This window comes from Copadichromis virginalis, linkage group LG17, assembly GCF_057382275.1.
Source record: "Copadichromis virginalis isolate Kocher_CV1m ecotype Utaka linkage group LG17, C_Virginalis_male_GT1.1, whole genome shotgun sequence".
Lineage (NCBI taxonomy): Eukaryota > Metazoa > Chordata > Actinopteri > Cichliformes > Cichlidae > Copadichromis > Copadichromis virginalis.
Genome location: NC_140634.1, coordinates 20,416,589 through 20,436,718, shown reverse-complemented (window position 1 = coordinate 20,436,718; position 20,130 = coordinate 20,416,589). Strand labels below are relative to the sequence as shown.

The 20,130-nt window shown below is 39.6% G+C and overlaps 1 protein-coding gene across 3 annotated transcripts; it reads right to left on the bottom strand.

The window, feature by feature from the left end:
* Nucleotides 1–4,897: 4,897 nt before the first annotated feature.
* On the bottom strand, nt 4,898–13,559 carry LOC146689348 (ras-related protein Rap-1b). 3 transcript variants are annotated; one of them, XM_085437792.1, is made up of 8 exons: nt 13,472–13,559; nt 9,465–9,534; nt 8,368–8,436; nt 8,212–8,268; nt 7,990–8,130; nt 6,687–6,830; nt 5,585–5,673; nt 4,898–5,438 (listed from the first exon to the last, which is right to left on the bottom strand). In XM_085437792.1, exons 2-7 carry the CDS (start codon nt 9,519–9,521, stop codon nt 5,587–5,589), a joined length of 555 nt encoding a protein of 184 aa, XP_085293918.1. In that variant the 5' UTR covers nt 9,522–9,534; nt 13,472–13,559; the 3' UTR covers nt 4,898–5,438; nt 5,585–5,586. The 3 variants fall into 3 exon arrangements, with proteins under 3 accessions (XP_085293918.1, XP_085293917.1, XP_085293916.1); XM_085437791.1 differs by having other exon boundaries at nt 5,581–5,673; nt 9,465–9,537; nt 13,472–13,558; XM_085437790.1 differs by having other exon boundaries at nt 5,581–5,673; nt 13,472–13,558.
* Between the last annotated feature and the right edge of the window lie 6,571 nt (nt 13,560–20,130).

The following is a 20,130-nucleotide window of genomic DNA, read 5'->3' as shown; positions in this document are numbered from 1 at the left end:
CTACAGCGCTGTCTACGAAACCGGAAGTTTACTTAAATAAAAAATGTTTTAACTTATTATATAATTATGTATAATAATATATTGCCTAATATTTATTTTACAATCCTGCAGCTTGTAAACATCAAATTAAAATAACGTAATTATTTCAACACGTGTACTGACCTGTCAATCACGTGGCTCAAAGTCGTCAAAACGGCTAAACAGAAAACTGGACAGCTGTAGCTCAGATGTGAAGGTCTAATAAATGGGTAACAGATTCAACAGACAAATATAATTCTCATGAATTTCCTGGTTACATTATTTTAATTATTTCGTTTACGTAAACCAAGATTTAAGTCAGTTTAGTCGGGTTAAAATGACTATTATTTATTGTGATATTTTAACAGTGAGATGTCCCACAGGAGGTACTCACCTGTGAAAAATCATACCATGGTGTTTAGTTTTCTCCTACTGGAAAAGTCGAAATGCAGCATAGACATCTGGTATTTTATATAGAAACAGAAACGGACACGTTAAATCCAGCTGAAGCAAGTGCTGAAGAGACAAAACCGGCAGTTCCTCCAACGTCCACCAGAGGCTCCCATTTAAAACCATCCACCCTACAGCCTGGTTAAAAAAAACATGCTGCCTCTATTAACATTTTTCTTTTTAACAACAGCTTTGCAGAGAATTATGTTTTACAATGATTTATGTTCACTTCAGGCTCCAAAAGTGAACAAGATGGTAATGTTTAGGCTTCATAATGCAGGAACAGTTGACAGCATTGACATCACTAATGATTCAGGTCATAATCTATTAAACATATATTATTTCATTCATTAATCTTCAAACAGAGATTCTGATCTCAGTACCACCAGATCTGATGGTTCTTCACGCTGAAGATGTTACGGATCAGTCGGTCTTCTGTGGGTGACGGTAATGTGGGGTTTACACAAACCACTTGTTCACCACTTTGGTGGTGATGTAATAGATGTGATAGAAGTATTAGATCTTATGAATTCTATGACACTAAGCTTCTAGTTCCCACAGCTGCCACCTTCCAATACCCATGTTTCCCATGTTTCACACTGATGCACACTCCCCAACTTCAGGCCATGACATATATGCTCTTGATGCAGATCCCCAACATCTGCCTCCACATCCGCACACAATGCGGCTCAGGTGGTAGACCAGTTGGAAGGTTGGCGGATGGTTCCTGATGCTGAACTCAAGAGTTTCCCCTGGTGCATCCATCAGAGTGTGAGTGACTGGTTGAATATGTCCAGTAGTAGGAAGTGCTCTCTGAGTATTTAATGTCCATCTTAGTGGCTCCTTGGTTGTCATACCTGGCAGCTTCATCTCATCCTGTTTGTGCAAAGCGAGGTGTAGGCCAAAGTCCAGGTCGCTGAGGCCTTTCTAAACAGCTTCAGGGTGACAAAGAAGAGGAGCAGAGATAGGACACAGCCTTGTCTGTGATGCTGAAGAAGTCCCAGTGACCATTTCTTGGTTTTGCAGCTCAATCGTCGACACAGATCTTTGAAGATGGTAACTAGAGCTCGAGTGATTTGCGCCGTTTGATTTCTACGAGTGGCTGAAATTCAGAATGACTCCACATCACAGGTTGCTGTTACAAAATTGCACCACTTTTATTCATTTAAGGCTTTTTAGTTTTTAACTTTACATTTGGCTTCACTGCCCCCTCCCCTCCCCCTGCCTCCCGCTGCCACTGTGGGTTTCCGTACTGGGAAGAAACCAGTTCAGACCATTTCAGCACCAGTGTTTAATCTCCCAGCAGCTTACTGGGTGGTTTTTTTTTTCCTTTATTTTTTCAAAGCTGATACATCACTGGTTGAACTGGTTTCTTTTACATTTCACTGGTCATCATGCCATACAGAGAAAAAGAAGCAGAATTATATCAGTACTGAGAAAAAAAAAATAAAAATAATTTCTTCGTATTGTGAACTGCTCATTCCAGTTTGCATTCGGCTGTGGCTGCCATGGTCACTTTGACCTCACATCAGATTGAGGACTGGAAAGCAGAGTGAAGTATGTAAATGTGCCTCACATGGTCTGTGACACACTGTAATGCAGCTGTAAGAGTGAACTTTAATGCTTAAACACATGAAATGTAGTCAGATTTTTCTTTTAGTCACATTTACATGTTCATATCTGCTTACAGCTGCCGTACAGCAATACCACTTCTATTAAATGTTTACATGCTGCTCTTAAATGCCAAATACGGGCACTTAAAGTGAAGTGTTACCATCTGCACCTATTTACTGTAGCTGTCAAGACCTCAGTGCGCTTTAAATGAAGTGTGTAAAGACTTTAACACACGTCTGTTTCTGTCCAAACACTCAGTCCTGGCTTCGCGTCTTCAAAGCAACAATTGCAGCTACTTTTCAGTCTGCAGCATCGTTGCAGATGTGTGAAAATAAGGCCTAGCTCCCTTTCTCGTGTTTTCACACAGCTGCTTCTGTTGATTCGCACACGATTAAGAGATCTAAAGAACTTTTTTCCAAAACATCAGACTTGTTTCTTCTTCTTCTTAAACCACACTGACGCCTTCAGAAGTCACAGGAAATGACAAATGGCACCACAGCCTCTTGGCGAAGGCCCGAAAGGTCAGAGTGCAGCCACGGCTGGCCAGCGAAATGACTAAAAGTTGTTTCTGAGGATGAAACTCCCGCTTTAAAGCCAGAACCCTTAACAAACTCACTTTGAAGCAGTTCTAAACAGATTAAAGGACATTTCAAGCATTTATCACCTCATTTCCCCTCTTAATGAATTACTCATAACCATAATCAGCTATAATCACATAAATGAATACATAATATGAAGCGTCTCTATTGATACATGAAGAAATATTTTCCAACACTGAGAATACACTGCAATGCACAATGTATATGTGAATAAACAGTTAAAATAAACATAATCACACCATTATATGTAACTAAATATGCTTGCTAATCATCATTAATCATCAGTCATTAACTGCTAATACACCAGTTATGGATACTGTGTAGGAGAAGTGATAAAATATACTTAAAAATGGCCTCATATTGTTTTAAACTGTCATGAAAGTGGCTTATAAACATTATCAAGAGTACGATGGGGTGTATTTTTTATAATCCGTGTTTGTTTTTGGCTATAAAAGGTGCTGTGCGCTGCCCCTTGTGGCGTACACAGAAACACCTATTATACCTGCAGCTTTCAGAAATAACAGCAGTAGGTGTTTTCTGCTTTACGACCAACAGAGGCAGTAATGAGCCCCTCCTCTGTTGATATTACAAGAATAAAGCTGGAATCATCATAACGTGCTTGCAAGAAACAGTTGGCGATCGGCCTGCCGCAGCCACAAACGGCTCTCTGGCCCGGAAGCTTCTGCTCGTGTCATGCAAACTGTTGCAGCAGCACCTCCTGGAGGTCAGACCCGGTACTGGCAGAAACATCAACATGCTACATGACTGAAGACACTGGAGGAGACCCAGAATACTGACAGCAGTACCCTGCTGATAGTACAACACTGTGCACAGCAGCACTCACAGAGGTCACGGGTCCAGCAAGCGTTTCCCGTGAGCTGACCACGCCCACAAACACATATTCAAAGGATTTTTTCTGTGGGTTTAACCCCCTCCGGCTGGACTGCAGCCATGCTACTATTAAACTGAAACACTGAGACTTTAAGTTTGTTCTTCAACTGATAAGAAAACACCTCCATCTATCGATGCTAACAATTTAACATTTAAGTATTACTCAGCACGGTGCATGCTAAAGTGTTAGCACGACGTACCAAGAATACAAGAAACTCCGCCTTATCCTGATTGTATTTGGGAATCCATCCATCAGAAGCTTAAAGGGGACCGATTATGCTGTGTTAGTTTTTTGTTTATTCTTGAAATCTTGACTCTCATAAGCTTTACTTTGTTCCTCATAATTTTGACCTTATTTCCAAAATCTTGACTTTTTTCAAATTAAAATCTTATTTCAGTTTTATTCTCAAACTCTTGACTTTATTGTTGAAATACCTACATCATTCTGCAACTTTATTCTGACAATACAAACACATTTTTTCCCTAATATGTTCCTGGTACTCCTTTCTAAACTTTAATGCCAGATATTTATTTTAAACATGGCCATAGTTTTAAATAATGGGATGAAAACGTGTGAAAGTTGTACCTGTACACACAAAGCTCAGGCTTCAGTTTGTTTTTGGTGCTGCCCCTCTGCAGGCTCCCATCAGTGGACCAATAAGAAGAAGGCGGGCTTTCAGGGATGGGGATGTCCTTAAAGCGACGGGTTAAAATGGCTCATTTTAAGCAGATTAGCCCAGAAGCTCCAAAAAGGGCCGGGAAAGGACAGTAAGGGCATTAATTTACTTTTAAATCAGGTAAAACTGCTCTAGTGGAAATAATATAGAGCTGAAAAAGAGCATGACAGGCCCCCTTTAATATCTTATCAGTTAAAGTGACTAAAGGACCAATAATTCAGTGTTTCAACCGCGCAGGTCAAAAAACGATCATTACAGAAAGTGGCCTGCTTCACTGTTGTTACGTAGCTCACATACACTCACAAACACACACACAAACACACACACAGAGTTAAGGTACTGGACCAGTGTGAGTCTGCTGTCAAAAAGGCAACATGTCCGCCCTGAGCAGCAGATCAGGAGTCAGCTCGCCATGCTGCTATGGCAACAAGCCACCTAACATCTTCCCGTTATATCTATATTCTTCCTGATTCCGCCCAGTTTGTTAACTTTAGGCTAATTTTAATTACGGCACTGCTATCAGCACAGTAAGCTAACCTCTTGACCTGCTGCTACAACCCCCAACCCTGCCTCACCCCCACCCCCACCCCCACCCCTCCCGCCCCAAAAATCAAAAACATAAAATGACTTAATTGTTTTCACAAAGAATCATAATAATAATCACTGTAATAATAACCGCTGTATGAATCCACAGGTTTCACCAAAGCCACACACACACACAGTCAGCCGTGTCGGCGTCATCGTCATCACCGCGGCGATGCCGACACAGCTGACGGTCACACTGCGTGTGATTGGCTCAGGGCTGCCGGAAAACAATAAGGCGAAAGAAACGGGAAAAAAAAGTTTAAATTTTTTTTAAAAGAAAAGAAAAAAAAGCAAGAAGCCACTCCCCACTGCAAAGACAGCCTAGCAGAGAGCATGATGGGAACCGTAGTTTAAATCAAGCCCCTGCATTCCCGCAACAGCAGAATCATCATCATCATCGCCACCACCGTAGCAGTCCTTTGATGTTCTGTTTTAATGTTTCCAAGGCAACAGTCTCCTTTACATAGTGTGATGAAGGATGGGAGAAGAGATCGTCATGGTAACAGAGTGGCTGATGCTGATGATGACATGGTTGTGTTAAAGGGGCGTGGCCAGCTGGAAGATGTCCTGTGATTGGTTGGTTCGTTATCAGGTGAGCAGGAATCTAGACACAGAGAACCAGAGTGTGTGTGAACAACAACGTGTGTGATAAACTCAATGTGTGTGTGTGTGTGTGTGTGTGTGTGTGTGTGTGTGTGTGTGTGTGTGTGTGTGTGTGTGTGTGCGCATGGGACAATAGAAGCTACCTGCCATTAGAGAAGCTGACAAGTGGGCTTTTTGCGGGTTTTCCCTGGAACGGGACTCTTCCTGTTGATCTGTCGGACAAGGTCGTAGAAGATCTGCAAACGAACACGAAGAAATGAAACCTACACTGCCAAAAACTGCCAAACATTCCCCAAACTACTAATAAAATGCCAAAAACTACTTAAAAATGTGTCTGTGAAGGTTCTCAGTCATCCAGGTCATCGTAATCTAAGGAGCTTGGAAAGAAAAGTGTGTGGACTTCTTTAAGTGGCTTGAAGACGTTTCACCTCTGAGAAGCTTCTCATCCGAGAAGCTTCTTCAGTTCTAGGGTCAAATGGTGGAGACTCCCAGATTTAAGCTCTGTGGGAGTAACCCACCAAGAGGGACAATGGACCCCCTAATGATCCTCTACCTAATCACACGAGCCAAGGTGTGAAAATGGGTGTAGGTCACAATCAGCCAAGGTTTTGGGTGAGCTCATTGTGAAACCTAGCCCCACCCTATCATGTGATTTCCTGAGGTCAGATGGCCCAGGATGTGAGTGGGCGTTAAGGCGTCTGGGAGGGATCTCAAAACTGGATTATAGATGCCAGACAGTTGGTGTTGTAAACCACTGCCTCTGTTCAAAGATGGTCGCTCACAGTGGACATAAATGGCCTCTTTTACTCCTCTTTCAAATGTACACATTTTGGACAGAGAGGATGGTTTGAAAGAGTCTAAATGCATATTTAGACTATAATAGTCCTAAAATGCTCATATCCCCAAAACCAACAGAGCAGCAGCTGAAACACAAATGCTAAGGCTTCAAAATGTCTGAAACTAACAATGAAATCCATTTTTTCTTTGTCTATGACAAAAACTCTGGAGGAATAGTCTGATGTTTGTATTATTACAGCTTCCAGCATTTTTGAGCCAGGACCGCACACATCACAGTGATTCTCTCGTGTTGCACGCTGTAAGCTTTATTTCAGTTTTTTACAAACTCCAGATGATGTGTACATCATTTTGCCGAATCAATGGTGCTCAAAACTCAGAAGCCCAAAGATATTTAGGTTTAAATACAGCTCTGAGTAACTGTGTAAACTTTGCTGTGGGTGTGTTTTGTCACCTCGTTGACGTTAATCTTGCTCTTGGCCGAGGTCTCAAGGAAGGCGCAGGAGTTCCACTGGCGAGCGAGACCGATGCCTGACTCTTTGGCCACCACACGCTCCACCTCCAGATCGCATTTATTTCCAACCAGGATCATGGGAACCTAAAGTGGCGCACCAAACACTCACATTCAGACAGCTGTTTGCAGCACATTCAAAGATGATCACTGGATTATTTTAACGGGAGAAAAATCATGTGAAAACCAGAAAAGAGGACATCAGTGGTTCATCTGGTTTTAAAAATCTGTAACGTTTGACGTGAAGTCAGAATGTATGTTTCCTTAATTTTTTTATTTATATTTATCCATTTTGTAAATCATCTGTTTCATAACAAAATCATCATGTTTGAAATTTTATTCAGTGATTTTATTGACTAAATCAATGCAGAATCTTAAATTCATGTTAATATAAATACATTTCTAACTTGAAACATATTAAAAATATTGGGTTTTTAAAAAATGTTGTACAAAACAATGTTTTCTTTTTATTAATACTTTCTTTTTTAATTCATTTTTTTTGTTTTATTCTCATTTTAAATGTAGATATTATAAATTAATTTGCTTGTTTTATTTTATTTGTTTAAAAGCTTGTTTAGAAGCATTTTCTATTTTTTTTAATTACAAATTTGCTTTTTTATTCTTTTACATTTAAATTGCAAATTTGCAGTTTTTTTATTTTCTTCTTTCTCCACTAGATGCTGATTAAAAATAAAACTTTTTGGAACCTATGTAATGTAACTCATGTCTGGCAGGGGGAGCAATGCTAAAGGCCTCCACACAGGCTGGCTGATGGTGGCGTGTTAAAACAAGTGACCTCTGTTTCATGAGAATAAATTATACATACACCCATCAGCAGTCAGTTAGCTAGCTTAGCATAAGCCTGACAGCAGGATTATGTGGAGGTGATAGAGTCCACTTCCTCTTAAACTCAGATTTAACTGCTTTATCTCAAATTACATTTTTATATCATTGTAAACTATTTTTGGCTGCCACCAGAAACTTCTCCCTTTCTCCACTGGTTTTCTAGGCAACTTCCTCTGAGCCAAGAAACAAGAGTTTTAAATACAAACATCAGCAACTGACTAACTACAACCGGACAAATTACTCAGGAGCTCCTTAACTATGCTACAGACTCCTTCATCTGACAAAGAAGGCTCCAGAAAACGTTAAGAGGAGCTTCAGTGCTTAACTTAACTGAAACCATGACTTAAAACTGCATGTTAGGGTGAGTTTAGGCAAAGTATAGGGTGCTGTGGTTTCTTACATCTTCCGTGTCCTTCACTCTGAGGATCTGCTCTCGGAGGTCTTGAAGGTCGTTGAAGGTGGACTGAGCCGTGATGGAGTAAACCAGAGCAAAGCCCTGGCCATTCTTCATGTACAGGTCTCTCATTGCTGTGAACTGCTCCTAAAGACAGACAGACAGGTGGTCAGGACTCAGTCAGGCACATCTCATGGTCAAAAGTATGTAGACAGAGCCAGGTCTTACTGTTCCTGCTGTGTCCAGGATCTCCAGCATACACTGCTGTCCATCGACCTCGACTTGCTGCAGAAACAAAAGAAATGAATCATAACTGTGGATTATAACTAAAACTAATTAAACTATAGATGCTTCTAAAAATGTGTGAGGATGAAGAGGTCCTACCTTCCTGTAGGAGTCCTCTATCGTGGGGTCGTATTTCTCCACAAAGATTCCCTGAACAAACTGGACAGTCTGGAGATGGACAGACGGACGGACATGAGTAGCGGGACAAAGAGAAGTAGGACAGCAGTGTTAATGGAGCTCTGTTCAGCTCCCCATTGGGAGTCATTAGAGCGGAATTAATGTGACACTGTGACACGTCTCCATTATATCATGGGGAGTAAAGCACTTCATTGTAGTGTGACTGACACCGCCGTGTTAGTGTGTCAGTGATGGCCGACGCAAAAACGAAGCACAGTGACATCACTGTGCAGCCATTTACACAGGAATCTGCACTGGAGCACTCCAGCCATGCAAGTCCCAAAGCTGCAAACACAGTTTTACCTCAATGTACAAACGTGAATGCACAAAAATCAGTATATGAATAATACAAACACTAGTGCAAGAACAGGAAACGCAATTTCCCGCAACGTTACATCACCTCTTATTAATTTTTGACTCTTCTTATAAAGTTTTGTAAAACATAATGACTGAAAATTGTTTTTCTAGTCTTTCATACACACATTTTGAATATAATTATCTTTATATAAGTTTTATTATATCTTTATATAATTAGTTATATTATTTATTTGTCTATTTATATTGTATTTTTTATCTTTATCTTATTCAGTATTCATAAATATATTTTCTATCTTCCTATTCATTCTTTATCAATTTTTATTTATTTTAAATATTTAAAAAATAATAATTTATTTATTTTTCTTCTATTTTTCTTCTTTTCTTTCATTTATTTTATATAAATATTTGTCACTATTTCAGTGGGGGGTTTTATATACATATTACAAGTATTTATTTTCAGTTTTTCTATTTCTTTATTAGTTTTTGGTGGGGACTATTTTCAGCAGCGGATTAATCGACATTGAATATTTGAGTTAAAATAAAGTGCAAGGTGTTGCCATGTGGCTCTGAGCTCATCAGCAGGATAATTTCAGTGTTGATTACATTTTATTTTTGGCACTCACTGACATTAAATAGAATAACATCAGACTCTCACTTTAATGCAAACAGCTGATTAACGTGGATTTTTTTTTTTTACTTACCAGAGCTGACTTGCCGACGCCTCCTGATCCTAAAACAACCAGTTTGTATTCACGCATCCTGACTGTCTGTCTGCTGGGTGAGAGACACAAACACAGAGGAGGAGACCGTTAACAGGTCGCTATTGGACATCCAGTCACAGCTACCAATCACACAGCAGGATTACAGTAAGCCCCACCTCCTCCTATGATGCACCTGGAGATGTAACACCATCAATTACAAACACACAAATGAAAACTTCCTGCCCCTCACTGGGAGATAATGATTACCCAGCATGCATGTGGTAAGTTACTGAAAACTGCGGAGTCACATGATCTCACAGCTGGTGGTGATGTCACTGCTATTGAATCCTTCCTGGTTACTGTTGCTATGCGTTCATGTCTCAGTGTGTGGATGCATACCAATCATTCCTCGCCATGTGTGTGCAAACCTTCACTGTCACGGCAACAAGAAGCAACACGATGCACAAACACACACACACCCAAATACACACACGTTTAAGATTGTTCATGAGGACCCCCGCTGACACGATGTGTTTACAGACCCTAAAACCATTTCAAATTTTACCATCACAGCCTGTAAACAACACAAATACAGCTACTAACTGACAGCCAGAAAAGACTCTATAAGTGAGTAACACCAGGTGTAATCTAATATTTAAAGTCGACCCTTATACCCTGCCACATATCTCCTGCTCCGATGGTGGATGTTCATATTAAGCATGGCCAAGTTTCTAATAAGGTCAGCATATGTAAAAATAAGCCCCATGAGCCAAAAGCTTGCACTCTAAACACTGTGATTCAGACAGTTTCCACTATTATCGGATCTCTGTGATGTCATAGAGTGCAGATATCCCTAATCTGATCATCTCAGGCTCCAGAGCTCAACCTGCCTGCTGTTAAAACCAGAAATGTATTGACCACCAGGGGGCGGCTCCTCGCCACAAACAGGCTTCTGTTTTTTCATTACCGAGTTTGAGGTTTCATTACGAGACTTCACTGATCAGCTGGTGATGTAACACTGGCTACACCCATCTCATATCCTGTCTGTGGTTCATACATTCTCTTTACGAGGGGCAGCCAATCAGAACAAAGGTGACTTAAAAGAAGGATAAAAGTCTTGCAACCTGGAAACCATGTTAGATCAGGTCTCCAGAAGTTGTTACTTTAATTTTAGAGGCTGCAGGGATATAAAAGAAGAATCGCATGCATGAAAGTTTGGTTTCTGTAACTGTGCAGTGTACAACAAAAACGTAAATACTGTGTCACAAATACTCTTAACTGACCTAAGACAAGACTAACTCAAGACAAAATGCTTCTTAAATTTAAAGCTTTTATTTTGGTAACCAATCTGAGAATAAACACTTATGATAAACAAGTTACCATCAAACATTCAGCTTAAGTTAAAGTTGCTTAATATTTTGGAGGCAACAAGTGTTTACAATTTTTAGGTAAATCCGTTATCTCAAATAATAGGACTATTAATGTCTTCATGTAGTTATATATTTAAGTCACTGCAAGACTCCTGTTGTGACTAATCACACTCAGTGAGTACTCTTGCTTGAAACTTTTGCCCAAATCCTATTTTCAGAGTTTATCTATTCTATTTTGGGGACAAGAAACAAGAAGAGAACGACTCCCAGTGGATTTTATTGTTCAGGGCTTTTGTTCATATTTTAAATAAAAACTAGTGTGGTGTATGGGTCACAGAAAACGCCCTAAAAAACCCTAAAAATGTTAAATGTCTCCATCTCCAGTCACGACAGCTGTATAAATGCGCTAAATGCACACAAGTGATCAGGTGGAGACTGGGAGGAGTTCAAATCTCAGGTTTTATCTACCCTATTGTCAGTGAAGGCATCAGCAGTAATGGATTTCATTGCCTGAGGGTCTGAACAGGCTTGCCTCACTACAACGCTCTGCAGCAAGTCCAGACGGGTTCAACGCTTCGCAAGAAGTAACTCACTGGAGCAGCAGAGGTGAGGCCATCAAGGGGAAAGCTGGATGAGCCAAAACATCTAAAACCCTTCGATCACACCTGAAGCCCTATCTCTGGACATTTACAAGTCCGCCTGTCACAAACCTGCCTCTGCGGGAGAGCACCTGCATCGGGACTTTCCCCCTCATGCTTCACGATGCTGTGCTATGACGAAATATAATGAGACGTTACAGAAACACGCACAGACACACAGCAACAGCAGGAAGAAAAAGATCATCACGTCTTCCAATAAATCAGAACTAAGGTTTAGAAAGTACTTTAATTTAAAAAGCTCTCATAACCCATCCATATACTTCCACTTATCCACTTTTGGGTCAGAGCAAAGTGAGCAAATTAAAATAGACACACTCTTCTCTTAAACTTCTTAAAGAATATCAGCTGATTTGCTCTTACCAACACTGCTGCTCATGAAATATTTGTCTTTACAGCTCAGGCTGCCTAAACCTGGTTTGGCACACCCACAGGCATCAAACCCAGAGGAAGTGCCAAACAGGAACCTCGGGACGTGGAAAATTAACCTGAAGTACCAAAAAAGCTGCAGTTTCCCTAATATCGAACAGACACTGTTTTTGCTATAGAAAGATGGAGAGGCAGGTGGCTTCAGCTAATTGGAGTCTGTGAACTGGACTCCAATAATATCTCCAAAACGACCACAAAACACAAACGATGGTGCCTTCACCATCTTTTATACACAGTCTGTGGAGAAAGCAACACACAGTCATGTCCCAACAATACACAGAAGAAGAAAGCTTCCATATCTCCTTATAGTCCAAATTTGTAACAATTCAAAAAAGAAATACTGCCCTTTCTGCACACTATGAGTGTATTTCCTTATAAATGAACCCTCACTGTGGGTCTGTTTAAGTTTAACTCCAGTTCAGACTTAATGCATGAACAACAACAATCAAACTACACAGCAAATTATTATATAACTGTAAAATGAGGCGTCACTGAGGCTTTTATGTTGTATTGTGATTGTACCACATAAACGCTGACTGAAAGGAAGACTTTAACCTGAAACTTCATACTTCACGTCAGTGCTTCCTGCTTGTTTTGTTTACATGTGAACAAAAAGAGGATCTGCTGCTATCAACATAGACTGCTGGCCTTAATTTATAGGCTATAAATACATTAATCTTTAGTTACCAGAGCATCACTGCACAGATACACACAGTTCAACCCAACCTGAAACCTGCATTTTATTCTTATATTTCAGTATTTTGCTCACTCGGTGGGCACTTCTGCTTTTTCCAGCAATCACCGAATAATGTTAATCTACTAAAGTGAAGTTGTCAGAGCAGAAATATGGACTCACAATACGCACAGATCCCTGAGTCAAGCAGAACTAGGTGGGGCCTGTCAATACTCAGTGTGTGTGTGTGTGTGTGTGTGTGTGTGTTGCTGACAGGCAGTACAACAGGAGAGGAATAAAACCAAGCAGTGTCTGTGCAACCAAACTGGCTTTGATTGCAGGTTCCCTCAAGCTCCCAAACTCTGCATCCTCTCATCAATCACTTCCACTCGTTTTTTCTTTTTTTTGCCTCCGGGAGAGCAACGGGGCTTCCGCAGCTCTGTGGCCGCCTCACAATGCTCCCTACCCGGGAAGCTCTGCAAGCAGGCCCCGCTGCCTCAGAAGAGCGGAGACAAAACGCGAGCAGAAGCGGACTTCGGGCTCTACAGACCGGAAACAGACTCACAGACGGACAGACAGCCGCCGTGACGCCGTGAAGCAGTCAGCCCGTGTCTGATATAAACTGTATTCTCATCAGGACAGCCGCCGTCCGTCTGTCTGCCTTTACGTCCATCCGTCTGTCTGTCCGCCGGTCGCTTGCTTCCGCAAACCCAGCCCAGCGCGGCTCCCGACCGGCCTGTCGCCCGTCCCTGCTAGCCGGGACATTTCCCGGTTCGACCCAGGCTAGCTCATATCTACATGAAAGAGGGAGGAAAAAGGAGGGGGAAGCGAGGAAAAAGAGGTAAAAGCGCGAAACGGGAGAAAAGAAGCAGTACTCACAGTCATCCACCCGTCCGCTCCGCTGCGCTCTCCGCCGCTCACTCTCTCTCCTGTTCGCAGTGAACGTCGCTCGACCAGAGCCGCTCCCTCCTGCTCCCGACGCGCTGACGTTAAGCTCGACGCGGCGAACGCAAGAGCCTCCTGTTCGACTTTTCAAAATAAAAGACGTTAAAAAACTGGTTCAAATATGAAATAAATTGTAGTTTTAAACATATAATTCTGCTTCATCTTGAGGTTTTTTTTACATATTATTATATCATAAAGTCATAAAATAAATATAAATAACATATTATTCTTACTTTAATTTCTAATAATTTGGATTTCAATATACATTATTAAGATATCTCTGTTGTTATATTTTATTTTAGACAAGATAACATAAGATATATTTTATTTATAAAAACGATTTGGAAAAAATAGCATTAAATAAGTGGAAATTTATATACCTTAATAAATAAAGAAATATAATTTTGGAATTCTATTTGAATCAAACCTCTAATGACAAATAGTGACAGCTTATTTACAAGGTGTTGCTACCGCAGGTAGCTCTGTATACTTGAATTGGGCCATGATAGTGAGCTATGGCTGAAAGCTACAATTTTTTTTTTAAAAAGTGAGCCTTGAATTAAATGAACTAAAAATATGATTCAAGCATAAATAGCATGGCAATTATTTTCAGCATGAAACAAAAAACAGGCATTTCATGTCAGTATTTTCAATATAAAGCTTTCCTCTGAGCATTGAGTACAAAATGCTGAGAAAAAGTTGTATAAATTTACTGGTGTGAAAATAATTGAAAAAAACAAAACAAAATGACAATAAGCAGCCAGAATGAAATAAATATAATACAACACAGAACTGATGTTCTTCTTCAGAATTTCAAAGTAAAGACACCTTCATAAGCAAAAAAAAAAAAAAAAAAAATACAAAACACAAATAACTAATACCCGGTAACTAACTAGTAATAAATAGTTAAAAATATAGAACTAGTGAAGAAACCAGCTAAGAAGTCAAGAAGTCTTTATTGCTAATAAGCTAAGAAATAAAAACAAATTAATGTCTATAAATGCACTAGCACAAGAAGATAATTTAAATTCTGTTATGAACAGCTAGATTAACAACTAAACACAAACAAAAATGTTATGTTTACATTAACTAACTGTAACCATGAACCTGAAGATTAGTATGATTTGATGAGACTTTGTATTTTTGTATTTTACTCACTAGAAGCCATTCAAAACACGTTTATTTAATATCAAACCAAATTACTTTCTCCACTCTTGTCCTCGGCTTATATGTTTATTTTGAAGGTAGACTGCATTTACTTCCGGTTTCTCCTAGGCTTCGTCACAGCTTTGGTTCAAGACCCCTCTTCTTTTTTCTTGTGACGTTTCAGCCTCGCTCTCAGCTGCTTCCTGTTTCCTGTAAAACAGAACCTCTGTTCTCTGTGGTTTCTGCTTTTATTTCAATAAAGTCACATTAAACACTTTCAGTTTTCTATTGTTGTTGTTGTCAATGTTGTCAGCATCTCATCATCAGTCCAATTAGGATCCATATACAGGTCAGGTTTTTAGATAAAATAAGATAAAATTGTGAAAACATTTCAGTGGGAATATATCCATCAATTGTTTCATTTAGAACAATCTTTGTATTTTTTTTTATATGTAAAAGGTCAGAAATGTTTACAAACATTTTTAACCAATTGAAGTCTACAAAAAACTTTTTTTCCTTTCATCTGATTGTTTGGCATCCATAATGGGTTTTGTTTAAGTATATTAACAACAACATTCTAAAAGTGACAGAAAATAATGAAACTGCCAAATATTCACTAGCTAAAAATGAACTGCCACGTCTCTGTTCTTGGGCCTTTACTGTTCAAATTTTATATAAATGTTATCAAATACAGCAACCGTAGAGCCCTAATATCCACTAATAACAACAAATAAAAAAGTCTACACTAATTATTAACATTTTCATAATCACCGTTCGTCTATAACATAATTTACTTCCTGTTTAATGTACAAATTGCACAGGAATAATGAAAAGGGGACATTTTTGTGCACTGTAATTCAAATACAGACTTCTATATTTTTTTCTAACCACTGGGTAAGATTTTGTATTTACAATCATGGAAAATGATGAAACTACCAAAAGTTTCCATGTGACCATGTGGTATCAGAGGCATTTGAGCTGTGGAGTACCCCAGGGCTGTGCTCTTGGTCCTTTGCTGGGGGTGCTCAAGCACCCTTAAATTTAATTACAGCATCCCTAAAAATAACTGTAGCAATAGTATGTTGTCTTCTAATGTTATATATCCCAACTCATCTACTGCAGACAGGATAGAGTGAAAACTATCCAGTGTTGCACATCGGGGTAACTTTGTGCTGAACTTTTTTTTCTTTTTTTTGGGGGGGGGGGGCAAGATCTCTGTCCAAATAAATAAATAAATCTGGGTAAATTCCCATATGGTTAAACATGACCGGTATTGCGTAATATTGATAACAACTGAGTTTAACATTTAACTTTTGGATGACGGCACACAGTCTTAGAGAAGAGGATAGAGAGGGAGAGAAAAGGAGAGAGCAGAAATAAACAGATAACAGTGGACACGTAGGCAACATGTAACAGCAAAATATTCTAGAGTTTCAGCTTCTGTTTTTCCCACATTTATTGTTGATGACTCACATAACTAAATATTCTATTATACTGATATCAAAGTAGTTGTATACAATGTTTTTGTATGGAATGGAGGAGTGAGGAAGATGGAGAGAAAGAAGAAGAACCAGGTGACTAAATCTTAAGGACCTTGTAGTACCATATCAGCCTATTAGAGCACTTCACTCTTGCACTGCAGGCCTACTTATTGTTCCTACAGTATTTAACAGTAGAATGGGAGGGAGAGCCTTCAGTTTTCAGGCCCCTCTTCTGTGGAACCAGCTTCCAACTTGGATTCGGGAGACAGACACTATCTCTACTTTTAAGATTAGGCTTAAAACTTTCCTTTTTGCTAAAGCATATAGTTAGGGCTGCACCAGGTGACCCTGAATCCTCCCTTAGTTATGCTGCAATAGACGTAGGCTGCCGGGGATTCCCATGATGCATTGAGTTTTTCCTTTCCAGTCACCTTTCTCACTCACTATGTGTTAACAGACCTCTCTGCATTGAATCATGCATGTTATTAATGTCTGTCTCTCTTCCACAGCATGTCTTTTATCCTGTTTTGCTTCTCTCACCCCAACCGGTCGCAGCAGATGGCCCCGCCCCTCCCTGAGCCTGGATCTGCCGGAGGTTTTTTCCTGTTAAAAGGGAGTTTTTCCTTCCCACTGTCGCCACAGTGCTTGCTCATAGGGGGTCATATGATTGTTGGGTTTTTCTCTGTATCTACTGCACAATATAAAGTGCCTTGAGGCGACTGCTGTTGTGATTTGGTGCTATATAAATAAAATTGAATTGAAATTAAATGATTATTGTTTTTTTTACCAAATATGTTGACATGCGTTTCATGGATGCTTTGTGTGCTTTCCAGCAGCACACTGAAAATGGTGCATGTTCGAAAGAACATATTTATTGACGTGAGTAGTAGAATTTGACAGGATCTATATCACTCTAAACATGGCATAAAACGATAGTTGAAACTACACTGATGTCACAGACTACAAATCTGTTCTCCACTCTTGAATTGGGGCTACATGCTGATGCTCTGTGCTGATTCTGCATAATAAAAGGAGGGTTTGTATGAATTTACAATCTTTAATGTAAAAGCAGCTGTCTTATCAGTTTACTTCATGTTGAGGTGTATGGAGTGGTAGTGTGATTTTCCACTTTCTTTGTTGAATTGTGCTGCTTTAAGTGCTTAATGATCTGGTCAGCTGCTTCTATGTGGTTAAGAGACTGAAAATACACAATGCATGTTTCTTCTTTCTCCTCACAAGTTGTTCTTTACTTTGGAAAATTCTGATCTATTGAGCCTTTGATTGAAGATTGATAACTAAAATTAAGTTGCTTTTAAATTTACTGCTTTTATTTATTGAAATAAGGTTTGCAAATGTGAAAAGAGCTGACTACATTTGAAAGTGGTATATTCCATTAATATTAACTGTAAGGTGCTATACGCATGACATTATGACTGGGGGCTGAGCCCCTCTAAAACTCTGAACCTACATTCACCTCTGTCCTTTACAATTCAAACGATATGGAAATAGCATCAAATCTGGAAACTAATATTAATAATACCCACCATAAATAACAATAGTAAAGTTTGTAGTTGGCATATTAAAAAGTTAAATTATTATTATGCCTCTATTAAACAATCTTCTTCCTGTTTAATCTATAAATTAATGATGAAAAAGGGACATTTAGATACCCTTAAGTCAAAATGGAGACTTTTATATGTCATCTTTTTCTAACCACGAATAACATTTTGTGTTTTTTTTTTATGAGTATGTCTCTATAGAACAACCTGCTGATATTCCTGAGCACACTACTGATATTTCAAACAGTTTTTGGCTGTAATATGACAACATTAATCAAAATTTCCATCAATTTAAAACTAAAGAAATTCATTTGGACTTCCCTTTGCTTTGACACAACAATCACCCCAATACCAACACATTGCTCCTCCCCCCGTGCTGCATCATCGTTGATGACTGAGCCGGATTACATTTGTGTGTGAAGAACTCTACATATTGCACCAGAGCTTTCAGGCTACTAAACACACACACACACACACACATTGAGGAAGTGTGTGTCAGTGAAAGGGAAGCTGTTTGGGTGGAGGGCAACTCTATTCTTGGTGACTCCTTCCTGTTTGGGTGTGGCTTCACAGTACTGTATCTATGATTGTAGTAAACACAGTGTGTGTGTGTGTGTGTGTGTGTGTGCGTGCCTGCGTGTGTTACTCATGTTGTGTGGCAATACAGCAAATCTGACTATGCATCATAAAAGGTCGCCTTAAGGTGAATCATTCAGGTGATGTTTTGGTCTAAGTCCTGGAATGAAATGATGGAAACATGAGTGTGTGTGTGTGTTGAGGCGTACTTCCAACACGCTCTGACACGTTTTGCTGTTCATGCCAGTAACACACACACACCCCCTAATACACAGTTTGCTCTGTAATTTGTTTGTTCTTTCACTGGTGACCTTTGACCTTTGATTTATTATTATTATTTTTATATAGGATTACTGTCACACCTGCTCCACTCAACACTACTGAGCCAGCAGAGCATTTTCTCCCTCAGACTGATTTAACCTCACTGCCGTTCCAAATGAAACTGTATGATAAAACATTGATATGTCATCCAATTAAGCCTGATACATAAATTTGTATTCTTCTAACTCTAAATTATGAAGAGCGTTTATTGTGAGTTCTTGTAGTTGAGCTTTGTGTGCAAATGTCAGGAGGAAATATCCACCCAGATTTGTGAAGCTGACAACAAGAGCCTTTAGGCTCATTTTTAATGACATTATCTGACCGATAATATGGCTGCTGTGTAGTTAATTGTACCACCAGGGTAACTCATCATGCAGACCTTAGCTGCTTCAAAGCAGGTGATGTTCAAGACAAGAGATCAACAGGTGTAAACACACCACCAACTGACCAATCAGATCTTTGGGAAACAGGCTCCTCATTCTTGGAAGATCCCTTGGACCTCAGGGAAAGGCTCAGGAATAGAAACTAATTTCTGATGAGCACCAATAATAATATTAATACATGTACGAATAATTATCCTGCTTTGTTGGTCAGTCATCAAACACACAAACGTGCTGCAGAACAACTTCATGCTAGCTAATATTCTTTTTGTCTCCAAATAAGCAAAGTTAAAGAAGCAAACTGAGGTTAAATTTTTATGTTTTTATGAAATATGCTGTTTTTAATTTTGTCATTTTGATTTGTGAGTCTGCTGTGCTGCTTTTGTATGCATTTCCTGTCTCCTCTGTTCCTATTAATAGTTTTCTTTTAGGAAGTTTTTTCTGACTTGGAGCTGTTTTACTTCTCGGCTCATTGGTGCTGAGGCGGGGGTCTGTCTGAGCAGAATAAATTACTAAACTTCAAAGGGTAAAAATCATCAGCATGTCAATGATCAGCCAGGCTAAAACACACACACACACACACACACACACAAATACAAACTCATCAATTCAGCTGCTGCTAGGAGACCAGCTGAACCAGCGTCATCCTGTTTGTTTGCCTGCTAATGAATTTCTGCCTCATTTCAGTAGCCAATCAGAGTGCAGCCCTCTGATTCTCACCTTTGGATCTGTGATGACATCAGCACGCCGGGTAAACAGGTGAGACCCAACAGCCCTGCTGCTGACAATGAAGCTAAACTGACCCCAGCATGGACTCCTGTTTGTAATGGTTCATTCACTCGGGTCTTGGGGATTTTTTTTGCCTTTCCTGTCCGGGAGTGTACCAATCAGAGTTGTTGTCTGAAGGCCAAAAAAATGCCCAGCAGATTTATTTTCCCAAGTGGACCATTGCAGCTTTTGCTATGATAGTCCACTTCATTCATTCATATTTTATTAGATTTTTATTGGGATGATTTGGGAAGAAACGTTGCAGAGTAAGTTCAAAGGAGAGGGAGAGAAAAAGTGAGAAGAATAGGGATATATAGAGAGAAAAAACACTGAAAATCTGCTTAAACACCTGCTGAAAATCC